This window comes from Manduca sexta, chromosome 7, assembly GCF_014839805.1.
Source record: "Manduca sexta isolate Smith_Timp_Sample1 chromosome 7, JHU_Msex_v1.0, whole genome shotgun sequence".
Taxonomy (NCBI): domain Eukaryota; kingdom Metazoa; phylum Arthropoda; class Insecta; order Lepidoptera; family Sphingidae; genus Manduca; species Manduca sexta.
The window spans coordinates 814,822-835,937 of record NC_051121.1 but is presented as its reverse complement, the minus strand read 5'-3'; the positions used below and the strand labels follow the sequence as shown (position 1 = coordinate 835,937).

Genomic DNA, 21,116 nt, shown 5'->3' with positions numbered 1-21,116 from the left:
TATTTATGAAATTAATAAATACTATGTGACGCTATTTTTTTCATTTTTATTTCTGGCACTAAAATCACGAATATTGTACATTCAACGGCTACGGAACGACGCTCATAAGTCCGGCTCGAAGGACCATAAATAAAGTGCGATATAACCTTATTTATATTAATTACTATAATTACGTTATATTGTGCACATTTTGTGCCTATAATAATTTGACAATACGAAAAGAACTATTTTATTACTACTACTTTAGTATTTAATTGGTTTGCTTTTTGAGAAAATTCATGCAATTATGATTTACAAAATATATTTTCTAGTAAGTTTTAATGTACAGTTAGTGCATATTTTATATACCAATTACTTAATTAATTAGTATTATTCAAACATCTACTTGAAAGATGGACACTATGTATATTCCATAAATATATCTGAGTGAGGTATCTGGAATTAAATAACATTTAAGTGACAATCGGCGGCAGTCGTTCCGTGCCGAATGTTTTCTTTATCGGTCCTCGCTTTGGGTCCAGCACTCTCTCGTCGTTTTTACGTTGGATGTTTCTGGAAAATGAAGCCGACAGATTGGGAAAAGAGAAAATGTATGAAAGTATAATAGGAAAACAAAACATGCGGAGATCTCCCAAATGTAAATCGTCTATCTTATTTTAGGTTACCGCTTCCAGATCATCAGTCAAGGCAATGAGTTGGGAGTATCAGATCCCAATAATGATATAGATTTTACTGGCTCACTATTACAAGGTTATCTATGTGATATTTGATGTGTAAATTCAATATCACAATCTTAGCTATTTCAGTGAAAAATTCTAATAAACCCGAAAGATAAATAAATAGGGAACCATAATAGTATTTTCTATTTTTATCATCATGAAAATTTTAATTAAAATTTTTGCAACATAAGTCAAAATTAACATAGGACCTTGGAATAGTGAGCCAGTCATTTGCTAAATACGCACTGCCAATAGGAGCCGTTTTTCTGCAGCCTCATTATATTGTTGTGGCATATCATCAGCTCGTTCTGCAAGTACGTTCTCTGGTCGTTTACTCTGACGAACAGCTGAGGACAATACACCAGTTCAGCACAGAATATCTTTAGGCATGTTATTTTTTATGTGCCATGGGAAATGGAACCGTAGGTTTGCCTTCTACAAGGACTGTATTTTTATTCTTACCTTAGATTCAGAGTCCAAGCGCCACTCTTTACTGCGAAGGGTGCTTATCAAATCAGTTTTGAGCCTCTCAAATCTCTTTACCGTACGCAGCAATTCAGCCTGGTCATAAAAATATATAGTTTAATCCCATAAATAAATAAATTCTCGATTTTTATCTATTTCAAGTCATATTATTTAGCGTGACCATTTCTAATTTATTACAAATTAATCTAATAATTTCTTTCTTTAATTTTTTATACATTATAATTGAATTTACATACCAGATAAATTACATAATATTACTTTATCTACTATGTGGGCACGAATAAGTTCTATCACTATCATTACAAAATAGTTTTTATGAAAACAGAAATTCTTACCGGAGTAAGTATATCCAAGTTAATATTGAGATCATCATGTTTTAGTTTGCAATCTAAAAAGAAAATAGTAAAATTTATTTATAAACTTAAATAAGTGTATTAATTGTTTATGCTCATAGATGGCGCCACTTTACCTGGACCACACATTTTCGCACTCTTAATTTTATCTTTCAATATTGGCAACTGTTCTCTCAACGTTTCAATAGCTTCGATTAATAGTTTATGTCGAGAATTTTCTTTTACCAAATCTTCGTCATTATCCCAAGGATAATCGCCTTTACGCAATTCTTCTTGCATTTGCATAATTTTCTTTTCGAGTTCTCCGTTCTGCCATGCCACAGAATCTCTGAAAATAGAACAAAACTTTAAATGAAAATACGCATCGGCTGGTATCGTTTCTTATCCAATTTTACTGACAAATTAACATGTACAGTAGGTATCTTATGAATAAACAACGGCACCAGTCATAAAATAATAGTGTTACCTGCAGGTCTTCTCATGTTCATATTCTGACTTTAAATTTTCCACTTCACTGTCGTTCATGGTTCCAAATAATGGAATAGAGTACTACTAAGCTTTGCAGTGTATTTTTCTCAATACGCTAAAGCTACTGAATGAAGTTCAATTGATTTTACCGCTGCTTAGTAACGAAGAAGTGACCTTCAAAGACAGATTCATTTAAATAATCCTTGACCTGGAAGCATTATGTTTCAAACATTTATTAACTTATATTTTTTATTTATTCTATCCTGATTACCTAGCCATTTCCATAAGAAGTTGCCCATTAGGCTGCAGTCTTCGAAGCGTCGGGAGTAAAAGTAAAACGAAAAAAATGTAAAACAGTTTTATTTTAATGTCTAACATTTGCGTAAACGTAAGACAACATAATAACAGTAGTTTTAGCAAGTACAGCGATTGATGGACAAGTAATAACAAAACAAACTAGCAAAAATGAGCAATAACAAAACGGTTACATTAAAAAGCTTGAGTTTGACATTCCTACATACATAGTTGCCAGATGAGGATTTTTCCCTAAGTTAATGTAATGGGGAGAGATTTTAGGGACTTTTAGGCGTAAGAAATTAAACGTTCCTGAACGGAATGATACTGCTTTACTTGTATAAATTAGATGAAAAATCTAAGACTTTGTTTTGGTTGCGCATTCCATTACTTTAGGAGGATTTTGGTCTAAACCCTACATTTTGGGAATTTCTTTACTCTATTTGGAGTATATCAACGTAGACATTTGGCAACACTAGGTGTTGATGTCAAATTCAAATTTAAATATGATCGGGCTAGTTCTAACTGAAACAAAAGTTTTAACTATATATTAATTTGATTCTAAAGTATTATAATGAGTTTGCTAAGTGCCGTACTGCAAGAAGCCAATAAAGCTACTACGGAAGATCATAAGAAATACCGTGAAGAAGTATTACCGGCAATCAGAGACCTAACTGATCGTATTCAACTCTTATCCTGGGCATTACAGCAAAATCTTGTAGATACTTACGTAAATTTTACTACAACAAAAAGTTTAGAACAACTTAATTTCAAAAATCGGAAAGCCAACATCTTTTCCGACTACGATAAATGTATGAATGAAATAAAGAAATATGAAGAACAATTCAAAGCAAGTGACGAAGAATTTAAAAATTGCAGCGAGAAATTAATTAAATATTTTGAAGGTTTTAAAGATTTCTGTGTTGCAGTTGAAGGAAGAAACATTTTACAAAGGGCTGAACATGATTTTAACAGATTCAACTATGCTGAAGCAATACTAGCAGTGAAAAGTTTAAAAGACCAGCTAAACAGTTTAAATTTCGAAGGAGAAGTTAAAAATGCCTTATCAAACATGTACGAACAAGCTGAAAATCAACTTTCTCTTTACATAGCACAGACAAGTATAGAGTGGGAAGATATCTTCACATGGTCAGAGAAAAATGGTATGAATTTCCTCACCTACTCATTGTCTGTCCAGCAAAGTGATCCAATATTACTGAAAAAGATATTAAAAACATTATATTTAACAGAGAGGATAAATGCAGAGCTGGGACTGTTTTCTCAATTCTTTATCAATCAGCTCTTGCATAATGTTATAAGACATAACTGTGACATATTTACTGAGGACCATGTAGGGGCGGTAGTGTTCAACATTAAAATTGATTTGAACGACACCAACAAGCCAAATTACCAAACAATTTTTAATAATCTGATGGCTGTGTTTGAGTTTTTGCAATCCACTCTAGGCTCTAATTTTGAAGGAGAGCAAACATTTATCGAAGTCATTGCAGAATCAATTCGGCAGAAATTCTTCAACAAGATCATCAAAGACTGCATCAGGAATAACTTACCATCATGCAACAGTAGCTACAAAGCATACAAAGACATTGTAGTGGAACTAGATGCATTTAACAAATTTTTAATTGAGTTAAAATTTGTGAGCTCAGAAGAGTCTCCATTAAACAAGTACATTGACGACACAGAATGTGTTCTTTATAATAAGAAATGTGACAAGTTATTATCTGACGTAAAAAATTTACTATCAGAAAGTTTGTCTTACGGTACCATTGAAGTTGGTGCTAAAGTTGACAAGAACAATTCTGTACTTGATGTTTCCGAGAAAGATTCCATATGGGATCTTAACAAACCAATATATTTACCGAAATGCATTGTCTCACAAAATATTATACAGATAATGAAAATGATTACTGAACACTTGGAGGAAAGCTCAAAATTGCCTGGCAAATATAGCAAACAGCTGGTTGCTTACATAAAAGACATTGCTGTCATGTACCAATTTGTTGTTCCGAAGAAATTTAAAGCTAATTTAGAATCATGTCCGAGTGATATTGGTAAGTACTATTGAACATGTATATTATATTCTTGAAATGTTAAATGCATATGTTTAAAAATATGAAAGCTGTCAAAAAATCCAATTAATTTTAGTTATTTTTTAAACTAACTGGACAATTTGAGCTAAAATATTGCTCGTTAGAATTCATGCAGTATAACTGCATGAATTATAGGTTTTTCCCATGCGGGTACCACTATGTCTTATCACTGGCTCACTATTACTAAGTCCTATGTTGATTTTTACTGATGTTGTGAAAATGTAATTAGAAATTTTAAGGATGATGACAATTAAAAAAGACAATAATTCATGGTTCACCCTCTATTAATTGTTTGGGATTATTAGACATTTTCACTGAAAAAGACTTGGAATCAAATTATATAGGTATTTAATTTAATTTACACATCAAATATTACATAGAATTTTAGAATTGGGCTAGTGATAGGATTCTATAACATAAACTTTTTCATAAATTATTTATTTTATGTTGCAGGTCTCTTTTTCAACAACTGTTTCTACCTGGCTCATGGTCTTCTTGGCCCTCCCTGGAGCCTCACCCTTCCAAGGCCATTAGCTGATCATCTCATTCTTGTTCTGTTGGAGTGTGTCCAAGACCTGAGGGTGCTTGGACTGGAGAAGATGTCAATATATTTACAACACCAAAAGCACAATATTGTGCAGAGTATTGAATCTAAAGGTAAATTATTAAAATGTCATAAACATTCGTTTTTATAATAGTTTTGATATTATGGAGTTTTAGGGTTCTAATAGTAAGCCATTTTTTTTAAAACATTGTCTATTGTCATTGATAGTGCTGTTGTTTCTGTATTACTCTAAATTTCTCATTAAAATTATCTTGTGTGATCTCAATCCTCAGGTAGTTTTATTTAACATCTTTTATTATTGTTGTTCATGTCAGCAAAATAAATTATAATAAAATTAAATTCTAATGATGTGAAAATTTTTGTTTGCTCCAGTCATTCTACCAAAAATTAGTAATTCAATTAATTATGTATTGGCAGATTCATCAGCTTGGTCGTACGAAACTTACGAGCAGTTGGATTGTGCCATCAACAGTGCGTTCACACTAATGAGGGACCTCAAGGCGGCCTGGTTGCACATCCTACCAGCGAGGATGTATGAGTTGGCTATGTGTACACTTGTACAGGTGGGAAATAGTTATATTTGATAATTTCTTCTAATCAATATTTGTATCACATCTTGAATCATGAAGCCTTTGTATTTATTAGTTTAAAACTTCCTCTAATGTTCTAGGATACAGACCAAGTAATTAAATCAGTATGTTTATCACACAGGCTTTATGTCAAGCTGTACTGGATAGAATATTTGGCAATAACAAGCCACTGAATGAAGAGTTGGTGTACATGCTCGCTCTGAGGGTTGAAGATACGATAGAGGAGGCCACTGGGCTGTTTGAGGTAAATTTGATTATTTAATTTTTTTTACAAACTAAAGGTATAGTCATCTCAGAGCAACAAGATTCTTCATGCCTTTTTAATATATTGTTACATAGAACCCTATTGCCCTATTGCAAAGGTGACAACAGGTGTGATGATGCTCCAAGGTGATGTAATGCTCAAAGGTCCAAATCCTATATAAAAAAATACAAGTCAATAAACATCTTTCATGTATACAGAAACAATCAATTTTATAAATAATTAATATAATAAATTATTTAACATTTCAGGAAGAAGTCAAATTCGAAAACAAAATTAACATATGGAGCAAGTTTATCAAACTCCCACAGTTGCTGAAGGCACAACTACTAGAAATATCTGAGTTGTGGAACAATAATAAAAAAGAGTTCCAGCAATACACATGTGAGGAAGTTCGGCAGATTATAAAGATGAGATTCCCCAACGACAAATACAGGCTGCGGATACTCAAGGAAATACAATAAGTTCTTCAGATAGTAAGATAATGTAAGATGTAATATATCAGCCCTGTATTTTATAATATCCCATTGCTGGGCATGGGCCTTCTTGAGGGTTTTGGATCTTAGTCCACCATGCTGTCCTAGTGCAGATTGGAAAATTCTTATAGAGAACTTCTCAGGCTTGAAGGTTTCGCCACGATTTTTCCCTTCACCGTTGAAGCGAGCGATAATTCACAAAGAATACGGACATAACTTTTTAGAAAATTCAGAGGTGTATGTTTTTGGGTTTTGAACCTGCGGACTTCCGTCTCAGTAGTCCGTTACACTCCCAAATAGGCTATCGCCGCTCTCATATTGTAGGATACACACTCACACACAACATCACGTATTTATCCCCGAAGGTGTATGCCGAGGCGCAACCAAGGCACCTACTTTTCGCCAAGTGTGTTCCATCCCAGTAGTGTAGGATACAAGCCTATTATTAGTTTAGGTTTTTAAATGTATTTTATATTGATAAATACCTACCTATTATTTAATGGAAAGGAAAGTATTCGACATAACAGTAATAACCAAGCATTAGGTAAATAACTAATGAACATAAAATTATGTTTATTCGTGTTCAATAGCGTAGGCTCTTTTCTGACCAGTCTTGTCTCCCTTAAATGGGCCAGCTCGATCTCATTCGGATGGCATAATGGACTTAAAGGAAATTTTGCGTAAAGTAGGCTTATACGCGAAACGCGAGGCTCCGCTACCTGAGTTCAACAGTTTTGCAGGTAAGATGCTAAAAAAAGCTAAAGTGCGGTGTGAGGCTTATACTGTAAGCGCGAGGCTTAGGGTTGCCAGATTCACCCCCTAAGGCCGCCACTTACTTACCCAATCTACAGTTTTCATGCGGCCTAATTTCTTCGTCAGTTCTTCTATTACCTGTTGGAAATATTATGACAATGAATGGCCATGTCATTTATCATCAGTTGATTTGCTATACAGCAATGGCAGGCGCATATATATGCTATACAGCAATGGCAGGAGCATATATATGCTATACAGCAATGGCAGGAGCATATATATGCTATACAGCAATGGCAGGAGCATATATATGCTATACAGCAATGGCAGCATGTTTTTATTGTAATACATTTTCTTCATCTCTACTTAACCACACGCAAAGTACGCCGGGCTATTGTTTTCGTTTAGATTCGATCAGTAATATATATGAAGCCGTTAAAAGGTATTTGTGATATTTATTGTAAATACATATAATAAAATTGTTATAATTAAAGCATAGTCTATTATTTCATTTTATAAATACAAACATAATTATATAAAAACGAGATAGACACATTGGAAACGGAGGGTAGATAGGTTTTAAAAACAGTAATAAGCTAACATCAAAGTGCCTAACTGAGAATTCGTATGAAGGCTGTAATGGTGAATTCAATCCCAGCGAACGCATCATGTTTGTGTCGTAAGTTATTTCAGATCAGTTAATATCACCTACTTGGTGGAGAATGTCCTTCTGTGTATGGAAGTCCGTACCTCAATAAAATGCCGGTATTTAAAGATTTTTGAGAAAAAAATTTTTTTTTCGAACCTTTTAATTGCACTTACCAAAGCACAGCATTTCCTTATTTTTAAACATATAGATTTCTGCTGTAACCCGTAGGCCGTAGCCGAGGCGAGGTGCATGTTACGGATTTCGTGCAACACGTAAAAACTGTTTTCTTATTCTTCCGCCATTGTTGCCTGTACTTAAAATGTACGTGATGACGACACATTTTTATTGTTCATTACTGCCCTATACTTACTTAAGTACATATAACTCCTATTTCCTAGAGAAAATGGAGAAACCAATATATTATAATGTATTTTTGTTAATGGCTTCTCAGAAGCCTTTTATTATGAAGGAAAGTAATAGGTATAGGCACTTGGTAAATAAAAAAAAAAACAAATATGACTAACGCAAATTTTCTAAACGTAAACGTAATTTAAGTAGGTAACGTTTATAGTAAGTAACTGCGTAAATCGGAAATTTATTGAATAGATCTATTAACTTACACAAGCTTGTGTAATAACAGTATTTTTTTCGGGTTAGATGTTTGATTTATAGACGATTCGATAATCCTAATCAAGCGGTAAGCGTATCGAGAATGTTGTATGCATGATCGATCCCAAGAAACACCTTCCAATTGTTTTTGCGTGCAATATTTACATGGTTGCATAAGAATAATTTATTGTTGTTACTGATGCGTGCGGAAGACCGGAAATAGGGAAATGTGCATTGTAAAACTAATATTGCTGCAGTTTCGATCCGCCATATTGGATAACTACCTAACAGGTTTGGCGGGAAATCGGGTCATTAGTTTATTTGACGTGCGTTTAGTTACTCCATAACTACCTGTTACCATTATCAATTTAGTAAGAAGGATCAACAATGAGGTTTATAAGAGCTATACAATTTTAAGCGTATGCTCAGTGGCAGTAACGTAACAATAAGGGGCCATTATGGGCAAAAAGGTCTCCGATTTCAGGAAGTCCAAAATGTATAAAAAATAACAAACTTTTATGTATTAGGATCAAAAAAAGGTCGTCGTAAAAATCTATATAGGATAATTTTCAGGTTAGGAGGAACTCCATTCGATTAATTTGCCACGGGCCTTTTACGGTGCAGTTATGCCACTGCTCAGCAGGTATTGATCATATCCAATATTCTGTCGAAGAACGCAATAATATGATGCAATGGCGAAGGATGAAATTTTCCGATAGGGAACTCGACAAAACTTATGTATTCTAATAATACGCATAAATACGGCCTGCAAATCGTTCGAATGATAATTAGATTTTACATAAATTACAAAAGGGAAGGACTCGGGCTATGTATGGACCCTTCGCCACTGATATGATGTACGGTAAGAGTTTTAAATTCGAAATACTGCGATTAATTTTCTGATATTAGAATTTGTGCGCTTGATATTGAGCCTGAGCTGAGGATGAAAATAAACTCGCCTTATCGTGGTTGCTTTTGGTTGTCACTTCGGGGATGTCAACGGAAGATCTTATGATACTATTGAACGACTTTGATCAAGTCGAGGTTAGAGGGCACACGTGTCTCCGGTTTATTTCTCGACTCCTGATTTTGAAGGTTTTCATTTATTTAAGTATTTAGTTAGTGTAAATAAAATTTATATTAAGTATTAGTATTGGTAAGTAAATACATATATTTTTTAAAAAAAAAAAAAAAAAAATATATATATATATATTATTATTATTATTATATTAACGAATTTTCGCCATGAATGATCCACCAGACCCTCCGGATCCTCTTCCCCGGATCCTCTCCTTCCACTCCATCTGTCTCGACAAATGCATCCTTAGGTGATAAGCGTAAACGCCCAAGCTCCAGTCAGCCTCTTTCCATTCCTTCTAAAAAAACCGTAGAAGTGTACACCTCAATCCAACACACTTACATTAATCCAGATTTTAATAATAAAAAAGTAGAGTACACTGACAAAGACATTGGTCCTTTCCTAGTTCACGTCTCAAGACTCGAACCTGACACTGCATCTGGATTTACCATAAAAGCAATGAAATTTGCCCAACTCTTGTTTAGAAATAATATAGGTGGCATAAGTAAAGGAGGCATAAAAGCATTGGGGCGTAACCGAGTAGCAGTTGAGTTTGTAAGTGCGGAAAAAGCCAATTCATTTATTTCTAGCCAGATACTAGGACCTCAAAAATTGTCAGCAGTAATACCGTCTTACCACGTCACCCGTATGGGAACGGTACGTAATGTACCCATAGATTGGACAATGGAGGAACTGGTTTCTGGTATTGAAATGTCACAAAATAGCGTAAGAGTTATCAAAGCGAGAAGATTGAATCGTAAAACTTTTACTGAAGGTGCCCCTGTTTGGGTTCCTACTCAAACAGTGGTACTGACTTTTCAGGACAGCAGCTACCAGAAAAGATTTTTTGTTTTTCTATGGCAATTCCTGTACAGATTTATAATCTCCCAACAATTCAATGTAATAATTGTTGTCGTTTTGGACATGTAAAGCAACAATGCCGATCAAAAGCTAGGTGCTATAAATGTGCACAACCCCATTCCGGTGAGGATTGCTCAGTCTCAGAAGTGAGCTCTACTTGTCTCTTCTGTTCTGCTTCTCATTTCGCCACCAACAAAATATGCCCCGAACATTCCCGGCAAAAGTCGATTAAGATTATTATGTCTCAGGATAATATATCTTATACTGAAGCATCACTACGCTTTCCTGCTGTCCGAAGATCTTATTCAGACGTCGCCCAAATTATTCCTTCTCAGTCTAGCCAATCTTATGCTCCAGTGGAAAACATCCATACCAGCCCTCGCTCCACATCTCATAAAAAGACTGTTCTAATAAACCGTTCTCCTTTTACTACCGTAAGTAACTCTTATGATAAAGAATCCCATGCTAATATTACGCGCACACTCATCCTGTCTGCCTAACGGCTGTGCTATAACAGAATCAACAGAATCTGTCCCTCAGGATAACTTAATTCCCCTATTAGTGTCCACTTTAATTAATATCATTTCTAAATTTGACGATGCATTACCGTACACTGTTATTGATAAGCTTAACCAATTGCTCATTTCTATAAATCGTAAAATTCCATCCCTCAACATCCTTCAATGGAATTGTAAATCAATACGCTCGAAAAAACATGAACTGATTCATTTAATAAACAAATATCAACCATTTCTCTTGGCTGTCTCGGAGACTTGGTTGAGCCCGGGCTCGACCTTTCGAATATCGGGTTTTTCATGCCTCCGTGACGACCGAGACGATGGATATGGAGGAGCGGCGCTCCTCATACGGAGAGATATTATTTTCTCCCGTATAACCATTCCATCTCACTCCTCTACATTTAATATTATTGCCTTAAAACAATGAATAAAACTTTTGTATCAATATATATCCCTCATCCCAGTATACATATAATCACAGAGCTTAACTCCTATTATCTTTCTTTTCTGGACCGTTAATTATTCTTGGTGATTTCAATATTCACCATACTATGTGGGGTTCTTTTAATTGTGACTCTCTTTCCCCCCCCTACATCTTACAGAAACTTTTGATTCCTTAAACCTGTGTGTATTAAATGACGGGTCTCCTACGCGTAGAGTATCTCCTCTCCAAAATCCTAGTGCTGTAGATTTAAGCCTTTGCTCCCTCAATTAGCTTCTCATTTGATTTGGAAGATTTTACCGTCTACCTACGGTAGTGATCATTTTCCTATTCTTATTACTATCCCTCAAGAATCTATTCCCCCTAAACTGGTAACTCCTCTTTTAAAATATAGAACTAGTCAAGCAGACTGGGAAAAATTTCAAAGTGAGATAGATATGAAGCTAAATTTATTACCGCTGATATCTGATTCTTTCTTTCCCTTCATGTTACGATCAATTTGTAGTGGCAATTAAATCTGCAGCTGATGTGACAATTCCATTGAAAAATTCTTCTACAAATAAACTACCTTCTCCCCACTGGTGGGATTCAGACTGTTCCGAAAGTGTTCGCACTCGTAAAGAAGCAGAAAGACGTTTTTCCCTTGATCTGAGCTATGATAATTATCTGGATTTCCAGAAATCTTCGGCATATGTACAAAAAGGTTGCTGCGGAAAAAGAAGAAAAATGGCTGGATAAGGTTTTGTGAAAGCCTTTCCCCTCGCACACCTTCCTCCGTGGTTTGGAAAAAGATTAAATCCTTTAGGCTCTCTTTTGAAAATCCTAATATTGTTAGCCATGACCCTTCTTCGTGGTTAAATGAGTTTATGGATAGGCTAGCCCCTCCTTATGTACCGTCTGAGGAATCAGTCACGTTGTCCGAGCATCTGAATGATCCCTCTGACGGAATGAACGCTAGTTTTTCTTTTTCCGAACTAGAATGTGTTCTCAGTAATCTGCGCGATTCATCTCCGGGCTTGGATGGTATACCATACTCTTTATAATAAACTCTTCTAATAATTCAAAATTATATTTTTTGAGTATTATCAATAAAATTTTTGAATCGGGCCGTATTCCTGATGCCTGGAAGACTCAAGTTATAATCCCTATTTTAAAACCGGGAAAAGACCCTTCCGATTCATCTGCTTATCGCCCCATTGCCCTCTCGTCTTGTTTAGCAAAAATAGCAGAACATTTAGTTAAAAATCGCCTTGAATGGATAGTAGAGCAGAGAAATATTATTTCAAAATCTCAGTTTGGTTTCCGGAAGTCTATGGGTACCATGGATAGCCTCAGTATATTCACTACTGACATACGGTTATCGTTATCGAAGGGTGAACATCTAGTAGGTGTATTTCTGGATATTGCCTCCGCATACGATAATGTTCAACTTCCAATACTCAGGCAAAAGTTGCACAATCTGAGTATTCCTGTGAGGTTAACTAATTTCAAATGCAATCTTTTTATGGATCGTTTCATAGCTGTCCGATATCAAGGAAATTTTCAACCTTTTAGAAAAATTTGGAAGGGTTTACCCCAGGGTTCGGTATTAAGCCCAATACTATATAATTTATACACATACGACCTGAGCGAATCGGTTAATAGCTTCTGTAATATATTGCAATATGCAGACGATGTAGCTTTATATACATCAAGCTGTTCCTTCTCTGAAATCACATTCCGTCTCAATTCAGCTATTACATACCTAAACGATTGGCTTACTAATCACGGATTGACTTTATCGATTCCTAAATGTTCGGTTGTTGTTTTTACTAGAAAACGGATTATTCCTAATATTCAAATTTCATTAAATGGTCTTATAATTCCTATTCAAAATTCAGTTAAATTTTTAGGTGTCATTTTAGATTCCAAATTATCTGGGGTCCATCATCTCAACCATATCTCCTGGAAAAAATGCGAAAGGAATGTTAATGTTCTGCGCTCTTTATCGGGTGTCTGGTGGGGCTCACATCCATATTCTCAAAAGTTATTATATAATGCGATTATTCGAAGCCATTTTGACTACGGTGCTTTTTTGCTTGAGCCCTGTAACAAAATGGCTATTAGAAAACTTGACAAAATCCAATCAAAGTGTTTGAGAATAATTACTGGAGCAATGCGTTCCTCTCCTATTAATGCTCTTCAGGTTGAATGCTTAGATCCTCCTCTATTCCTTCGTAGACAATTTTAGCTGATAGATTTTTTATAATATAGTTCAGTATTCCAATCATGACCTAATCCCGAAGCTGCATAATTTATCCCTAATTGTACCCCATTGTGATTATTGGGCACATAAGGACTTGCCATGTTTGTTGAAATCCTATGTTAATTTTAGTAGGCTAGATCGACCGTTAGTTAAATTTCCCCATAATCCCATATTTAGTGTTCCATTTGAAGCTCTTATTCTTAAACCCAAGGTTATATTAAATTTAGGTATAACTAAAAATTTACCTGCAGCAGATAGGGTGTTTAATAACATTTTAAAGACCGACTGGCAAGATTGGCTCCATATTTACACAGACGCCTCTAAAATGGAGGGTTCAGTAAACGTTGGTGTTGTTGTGTGGATTCCCAGGTATCGGATCACCCTTAGCTTCAGTTGTCCCTCTACCTGGACCATATTTTCGGGTGAAGCTATTGCTCTGCTTGAAGCCATCAAATTCGTTGGATCACATAAGGTCCCGAAAACAATAATATTCTCAGACTCTTATAGCTGCCTCCAAGACCTTCTTAAAATTCCTTTTCGCACTAGAGATAACTTTCTTATCACTCTAAAAATTAGAGAGCAGTTGTTGAAAAGCCTTACACTTGGTTTAGATATTAGGCTTGCATGGATTCCCTCCCACCGGCGGCATAGCAGGAAACGAGGGAGTTGATTTACAGGCCAGGGATGCTATCAATCTTGGCCTTGGTACGTAGAATGAAAGTTTCGCTCGTGACTCCTTCGGAATTGGAGGACTAAATCTCATCTGAAAGAAAAATGGACAGAATTTTGGAAAAGTTCTTCCTCTCTTATTGGTCATAGATATTTTAACATTCAGCAGACTATCCCTGCTAAACCATGGTTTTTAAATATCGTGAGTTTCCCAAACATGCTACCTCAACTGTTATTCGCTTGCGTCTGGGTCACATAATTTCTCCTGTATTTTAAATAAAATCAGAGTCAGGGATCACTCATTATGTGAGTGTGGTCTGGAAGAAGGAACTGTGGATCATATATTTTTAAATGTCCTAACCTTTCTTATTCTTTGTATGATTGTCTTCCTTCAAATATCTCGAAACCTGTCAACATGTCCTTTTATTAAGTTTAGTTGATTCTCCCTTTATATATGAACTTATTAAATATATTTTAATTAATAATATTAAATTATAACCTTATTAGAAAATAACCTTACATAATAAATAATAACATGTAACGTGATTATGGAGGGTAGAGGTAAACGTGACATGCGTAGCTGTCATGTTAGTACTTATATATTATATATTTTTGTCTTTTTATGTATTTTGTCACGGTTGATATAATTATCATTATTATTTTAGTTTTACTAAGAACTTTCAATTTAGTAATTATTACTATTCAAGGTTTTTTTTCTTTTGCTTTTTTATTTCATTCGTATATGTTATCTTTGTTTTCATATTCACCCGGCCTAAGACCTTTTTTGACATATAGCACGTGTGTCTTCTACCAATGACAATGCTTTTCAAACTTGACATTGGCATAATTATCGTATAAACGATACAGCCAAATAAAATAAATTGGATTGGATTGGATACTATTGAACGAATATTAAAGATACCTGTAATAAAAAAAATATATAATCAATAAAGTTCGGTACCATGATAAGTCATAATATCGTACATCGGTAAAAAGAGTCATAACACCAGAAACGGATTTTTACACATAGCCACAGTCATTTTCTGCTTCTCGTGTAAAAATGTCCGTGGAATTATCTGAAAATCCCTTTTTTGTGCTGTGTCTATTCCTACCGACATGCGGTATTACGTAGTTCATGTACTTTATTGTGTTACCACATCTACGCTGGACAAACTTGTCTTGGTCCAATTTTTAAAGGGTACAAGATAATATTATAAGGTATTGGTATTTAAAATAAAATATAACGTTCACAATCCCTTTGAAACTTGCATGAGTAGACTAGTATATCTATTTAATTTTAGAACAAAGTAAGATGCTCTAATACAAGCAAAGTAAAAATGCAAGTTACTAGGCACCGACATAAACAAACATTGCGTAGGTCATAGGAAAACCCTTGTCAAAGGTAAGAATATACCTATTGACGGATTGAGATGATATTGGCATTGGCAGAGAAAGTAATCGTCCCGAAACTCATCCACCCATTACGCGAATGCTATATAAGTGGGTGGCATTTCCTAGCACCCATCATTACGTGCATGCCCGCGACCGGCCAACGGTATCGCATTATGAACCAATTATCGGTAGGTATAGTCAATTAAAAACTCTTTTTTTTCAAAATTCAGTGCAACAACAAAACGTTTAATGGCGGCTTTTTGGCGCCAATGTGAAAGTGTTTTTGAAAAACTGGACGTGAGTGATTGTGAACTGAAATATTAAGAAGTGATTTGTAACGATATTGATTTTCAAACATAGCAGTGCTTAACAAAAACTTTGTGGCAATATGTTTGTGGTTTATGCGTGAAAATAATAAGTTTTGATTTTTTTGTGTTACAATCGAGTTCATTTGTTCCGGCAGTGTATGTTGTGTAATTAACTACCATAGTACACGCAAAAATATGTGAAAATGATAAGGAAGAAAGAAAATTTTAAAATTGCGCTATCAAGTGATTTACTACCATCATAAATAAAAATTGACGTAAAAATCTACTTTAATCTTGGCTACAAATACACTTTCCTCTCTTCATCATCTCGATGTACTTAATCTTTGACCTTTTATTTTTTTATAATTCCGGTGAAAATTGTGCATTACATAAAAGCTTATGTAATAAATATTGGTGATATTTAATTAAGTTTGCTTTCAATATCTCTTAATGTTGAGCATTAATGCCTATAAATTAGATTCTATTGGCTACCTACAACAGAATATGTTAAATTTCGTGTATTATATTAAATAAGTAAATGTAATAATGTGCCGAAGAGCAAAATTTTATTTTATTCATATCTTATGATTTTATCTAAGTAACTGATTAACGGTCACTTCATTATGAATCGTATACAGAAATATGTCACTGAAGAAAATTTGAATAAGTACCGCAGAACAATATTAAAAAAAAAATCTAACCTTTTTTGAAGCTGAAAAACCACTATCGCTACCACCAGTCCGGGGTGAGTGGAATGGTTTCACCACGATGATTTCATCGGTTTTACGGCCCAAAGTCAATAATCGGGAATATACCATCATTGGAGCGAGCATTGGGCCGAGACGAAAATATGTTTCTAGAACTTTTTATTATTTTATATTGCGTGACACTATTTAATATTGCGTGAAGACGCTTATCTATGCGAAATATCTGCATCATCCAAATGTCGTAGAGGCCACTTTATATGCCATCTGGAAAAATCTGTTGTAATTTCACAAAGAATTCCGCTGAAATGATTATTTATAAAAAAAATCACTAACACTTAAATTAATATAATATCGTATTTTGCTATACATATTAAATAGAGGGAAGCCCCAACGTTAAAAATAATCGTTATTAAAATACAATTAATCAAATGTTTGGAAGTAAGCCGGTTCCGCTGCGCCGGAACGGAAAAACAGCTGTTAAATACTTTCCTGGACATCAAAAAAGCTAAATAAACAATGGTATCACTTCACCTTAAACGGTAAAATACGGAAATCGCTTGCGTGTAAGAAGACACACGCACATGCCAATTGTATTACTTAAAAAACAATGAGAAAAAATTTATCACAAAAAGACTGACATATTTGTGGCTTATTCCACTATAATGGTCTGTTTTATCACGGTTATCAATTATTAATATGGATTTAATTCATTTTTATTTGCTGACGAGACATTGATCGATGTTGTTTCCTAGACACTGTTAGTTACAATAATTAACGATTGTTCGTTTAAACATTTCACTTTAAATTTAAACCTTATGTCATTATCCGATGTTATAAAAAAGAAGAATCTGATTAAAAAAACCCACGATTTCTTTGGAACTTGTTTCTACGCTACATTGCATTCTGGTAGTAGCGCAAAATCACATTAAGAGATAAAGTAACCAATCGTACATTCGACTAATTGCAGCTTTATTACTCTTACACATATAATGCTCTTACAGGTGTGATTTTATAATAATCACAAAGAGTGTGTTACGGTAAACAAAATACTATGTATTTTACATACCACTGAAAAATACATATTATGTACCTGCTAATAAAGATTTATTATATTTTAAATTCATATTAAATTCTTTCCATTGCCCGAGCATGAAAAATTTCCCAATCATTGCTTAAAGTGATCAGCGGATACATACTTTTTTCTGCTGTAAAATGTTAGCACTCAAAACCGTACCGGAAAACAGGCCTTTTAATCCGTACATAGCCTAGGGAATGATTTGTTACATTAAATACTCTCACGGTTTTATTGTTGCAGACGGCAATCCTGATCGCTTTAGTGATCGTGAATTACGGAAGTGGAGTTGCGGCACACGATGACACCAAGGCCGATCAGCTCGCCGAGGAGTCAAAGCTCCGAGCCGTCACCATCATCGAGCCCAAGTACGTAAACCCTAAACCCAACGCGACGGCCACCAACGCGACTGTTCCGCAAACAAAAACCATCAAGCCGGAACAGCGCCCGCCCAGCAAGCCGCCCATCACACCCGACAAATTGGGCAAACAAATATACTACATGGACATACCGCGCCCGTACTACGGACACATACAGAAAATACCGCCGCCACGACACTACCCAAAACCGCCACTGAAGTTACATCACTCACCAAACTCAGTTTATAAGTTTCCTAGAGTGATACCGTTACCTCCACACCTCCAAAAACGTTATTACATCAATAGGCCGATGGTGTTCGCAGCGTCCAACGCTAAGGCCACTGTCGCGAAAAGTCCTAAGTTCAGCTTGCCGGTGCAAACCATTAACGGCATCAGGACGGACTTTGTCAGACCGCCGAATTATTACAACATGACAACAACAACAACGACCACAACTTCCACAGAGGCGACCACCACCACGAAGGTACTCAGGACGAAACGAATATGGCCCAAACGGGTGATAGAAAATGATAATACGACTCTACACAACACCACAGTGACAAGCAACACGACAAACATCAACAACACATTAGACGAAACTGATCACAACACATTAGAGAGCGTCAAGCGAGTTAGATTCGTGCATAGAAATACTACTAAGACGACGACGACAAGCGCCCCTTCGCTAACTACGCGAAGCTATCATCCGGTGACGAGGAAATCCAAAATAAAATCTACCACCACTCCAACGCTCAACTTCACGGCTATAGGCCCCAACGATTGGGTGCCGATGGTACCGTCGCATTTCCCCAAGCTTCACAAGCCAGTCCCGACGCCAATTGCCAAACGTTCAGACATCGTAGAGAACGGTGTAACACCGGCTGGGAAGCAAACTCTATACCTACAATCATTCGGACTGGTCCCCGTACCGCCCAGCGCCGCACCGGCAATGACCAGAAAAAAAATGGTATTCTTTAAACGAAAACGCCAACTGAACCCGTATTATTCTGGTTACAGCCCGAATCCGGTGCGCACGCCCACGCCCTACTTGTACGGGGACCTTCAGACGGATGGTAGCCACAGTCGGCCGAAGGTAGTCACCAAAATCAAACATCATCATCACCACCACCATCACAGATACATAAAAACTGTTGAGAAACCTGTCAAAATTCCATACAAGGTGGAGGTTCCCAAGCCTTACCCAGTGCCCGTTGAAAAGAAAGTGCCAGTGCCCGTTGAGAAAATAAAGGTGGTTGAGAAACCGGTACCGTATCCCGTCACTGTAGAAAAGAAGGTCCCGTACCCGATAGGCATAAAAGTACCTCATCCTGTACCTGTGAAAGTCGTCGAGAAGGAATACGTGCCTAAACCTTACCCGATAGTGCATCACGTGCCGGTGATAAAGCATATTCAGGTGAAAGTACCGCATCCCGTGCCAGTACCCGTGGAGAAGAAGGTGCCCTATCCAGTTGAGTGAAGGTACCGGTCCCGGTTGACAGGCCGGTACCGGTGCCAGTTCCAGTAGACAAAAAGTGCCTTACCCAGTACCGGTGAAAGTGTTGGTCCCACAACCATACCCAGTTGAAACTAAAGTGCCCTATCCGGTTCAGGTAAAAGTAAAGGAACCCGTTGAAGTAATCAGACACGTTCATGTGAAAGTACCGGTGCCTCAGCCTTATCCGGTTAAGGTTCCCCATCCGGTACCAGTCCCTGTGGAGAAGAGAGTACCCTACCCAGTGGAAGTCGAGAAAAAGGTGCCCGTACCCGTTCAAGTTCTTGTTCCGCAAAAGGTGGAAGTGGAGAAGCGAGTGCCGGTTTACGTGCCGAGGCCCTATCCGGTTGAAAAGCGGATACCAGTGCCGGTGAAAGTACCGTATCCTGTGAAGGTACCCGTGAAAGTCCCGGTTCAGGTGCCAATCGAAGTGCCGGTATACATCCACCACCCATACCAAATATATAATGACGATCAATACGTTTCTAACATCGTGTCATCAACAGACCATGTGACTAGTAGCCCGCACCACACGGTGACTGTCCACGGGAATACTGGATTCACAGGATTCCAGTCCCGCTCGGACAAACCCGACACAACAACAGTCGGTACTAAAAGTTAAATTAATTTTAATGTTGTAAATAAAGGGCTTATTGTTTCAAACAGTTTGTAAAGGAAGAAAAAATTATCACGAAATTTGCTTTTAATGTATCTGGCAAAACCTTACAAACAGTTTAAAATAATTCCCATTGTATATCAGAGTCTTAGATTAAACGTTATCGTTGTAGTACCTTACTGTAGAAACTACGTTAGATAAGTTATTGTTGTGTTTGTGTGGAATGATAAACATCGATTTGAGTAAATGTATGATGCTGTGATATTCCGAGTGTTTTATTAATATTTTTCAGGTATGTGGAATTGTGAAAAAAAATTATGAAGACTCAATAATTTTCCCTTTCCGATCTCTCGTCTGTACAGGTATAGGACCGATGGGCTCTGGACCCAGTGTAAGTATTTTTGGGTGGGTGACCAGTATACCTTCTGCTCCCTTATCTACATTCTGCAATAAAAAAGGGGATGAAAAAGTTTTGTTTAGCTCTATCTGTCGCTAATATCTTAAAGATGTTACGTTTTTATGTGACTAAGTTTACCACCAGACACCCGACAAAAGAGCATGATATCGATGTGTTCTATGTTGACGGGATCCTTTTTCTGAACTTAGCCAGCAGCAAATCGAGCCGTTGCGCATGATATTCCAGCTATAGGTCTAACCAGCTCAACTCCTTCCAGAAGCTCAGGATCGGAGAGCGATATCGAAGAGCACCATCAGGCTGTGGATTGATTTGCCAGCATACGTGTTCCCTCCTTTCTATAACCTGGGGTCCTTTAAACGGAGCGTGAAGAAGCAATTATGCAGGCCGGCATGACTGTGCCGACCGTCCAGAGATGCTTGTATCTTTGGTCGGCCGGCACTTTCTATGGGCTTCACTTCGCTTAACATCAGCTGCAGTGAAGCCAGTTTGCCGAGCTTCAAAAAAAAAAAAAGAAATAGATGGTTTCTTACCTGTACTACTATGTTCTTATAAGCTCACGGATCGACGCGTCGGGGTGATCCAAGTTGCTAATTTTGATTTCCCC

General features: G+C 36.5%; 3 protein-coding genes across 4 annotated transcripts; 2 read left to right on the top strand and 1 right to left on the bottom strand.

Annotated features, from left to right (window-relative positions):
- Window positions 1-31: 31 nt before the first annotated feature.
- Window positions 32-2,824, bottom strand: LOC115447431. Its single transcript, XM_030174467.2, has 6 exons — window positions 2,025-2,824; window positions 1,675-1,886; window positions 1,541-1,593; window positions 1,182-1,280; window positions 966-1,066; window positions 32-552 (listed from the first exon to the last, which is right to left on the bottom strand). The coding sequence occupies exons 1-6, from the start codon at window positions 2,081-2,083 to the stop codon at window positions 453-455; spliced, it is 624 nt and encodes a 207-aa protein (XP_030030327.2). The 5' UTR covers window positions 2,084-2,824; the 3' UTR covers window positions 32-452.
- Window positions 2,814-18,084, top strand: LOC115447425 (centromere/kinetochore protein zw10 homolog). 2 transcript variants are annotated; one of them, XM_037436335.1, is made up of 6 exons: window positions 2,895-4,392; window positions 4,885-5,088; window positions 5,414-5,559; window positions 5,708-5,830; window positions 6,100-6,334; window positions 17,871-18,084. In XM_037436335.1, the coding sequence occupies exons 1-5, from the start codon at window positions 2,895-2,897 to the stop codon at window positions 6,310-6,312; spliced, it is 2,184 nt and encodes a 727-aa protein (XP_037292232.1). In that variant the 3' UTR covers window positions 6,313-6,334; window positions 17,871-18,084. The 2 variants fall into 2 exon arrangements, with proteins under 2 accessions (XP_037292231.1, XP_037292232.1); XM_037436334.1 differs by lacking the exon at window positions 17,871-18,084 and having other exon boundaries at window positions 2,814-4,392; window positions 6,100-7,570.
- Window positions 15,790-20,358, top strand: LOC119188584 (methylcytosine dioxygenase TET3-like). The gene is made up of 3 exons (XM_037436304.1): window positions 15,790-15,837; window positions 17,871-19,454; window positions 19,486-20,358. Exons 1-3 carry the CDS (start codon window positions 15,790-15,792, stop codon window positions 20,098-20,100), a joined length of 2,247 nt encoding a protein of 748 aa, XP_037292201.1. The 3' UTR covers window positions 20,101-20,358.
- Window positions 20,359-21,116: the final 758 nt, after the last annotated feature.

Bases quoted from the DNA above. Each gene is read 5' to 3' on its own strand.
- LOC115447431 (XM_030174467.2), bottom strand. From the start codon at position 2,083: ATGAACGACAGTGAAGTGGAAAATTTAAAGTCAGAATATGAACATGAG. The intron at 1,067-1,181 runs GTAAGAATAAAA...TATTGTCCTCAG, and splicing joins GCTTGGACTCTGAATCTAAG to CTGTTCGTCAGAGTAAACGA. The intron at 553-965 runs GTGCGTATTTAG...TTCATTTTCCAG, and splicing joins AAAAACGGCTCCTATTGGCA to AAACATCCAACGTAAAAACG.
- LOC115447425 (XM_037436335.1), top strand. From the start codon at position 2,895: ATGAGTTTGCTAAGTGCCGTACTGCAAGAAGCCAATAAAGCTACTACG. The intron at 4,393-4,884 runs GTAAGTACTATT...TTTATGTTGCAG, and splicing joins ATCATGTCCGAGTGATATTG to GTCTCTTTTTCAACAACTGT. The intron at 5,560-5,707 runs GTGGGAAATAGT...TTTATCACACAG, and splicing joins CTATGTGTACACTTGTACAG to GCTTTATGTCAAGCTGTACT.
- LOC119188584 (XM_037436304.1), top strand. From the start codon at position 15,790: ATGGCGGCTTTTTGGCGCCAATGTGAAAGTGTTTTTGAAAAACTGGAC. The intron at 15,838-17,870 runs GTGAGTGATTGT...TTATTGTTGCAG, and splicing joins GTGTTTTTGAAAAACTGGAC to ACGGCAATCCTGATCGCTTT. The intron at 19,455-19,485 runs GTTGAGTGAAGG...CCCGGTTGACAG, and splicing joins AGAAGAAGGTGCCCTATCCA to GCCGGTACCGGTGCCAGTTC.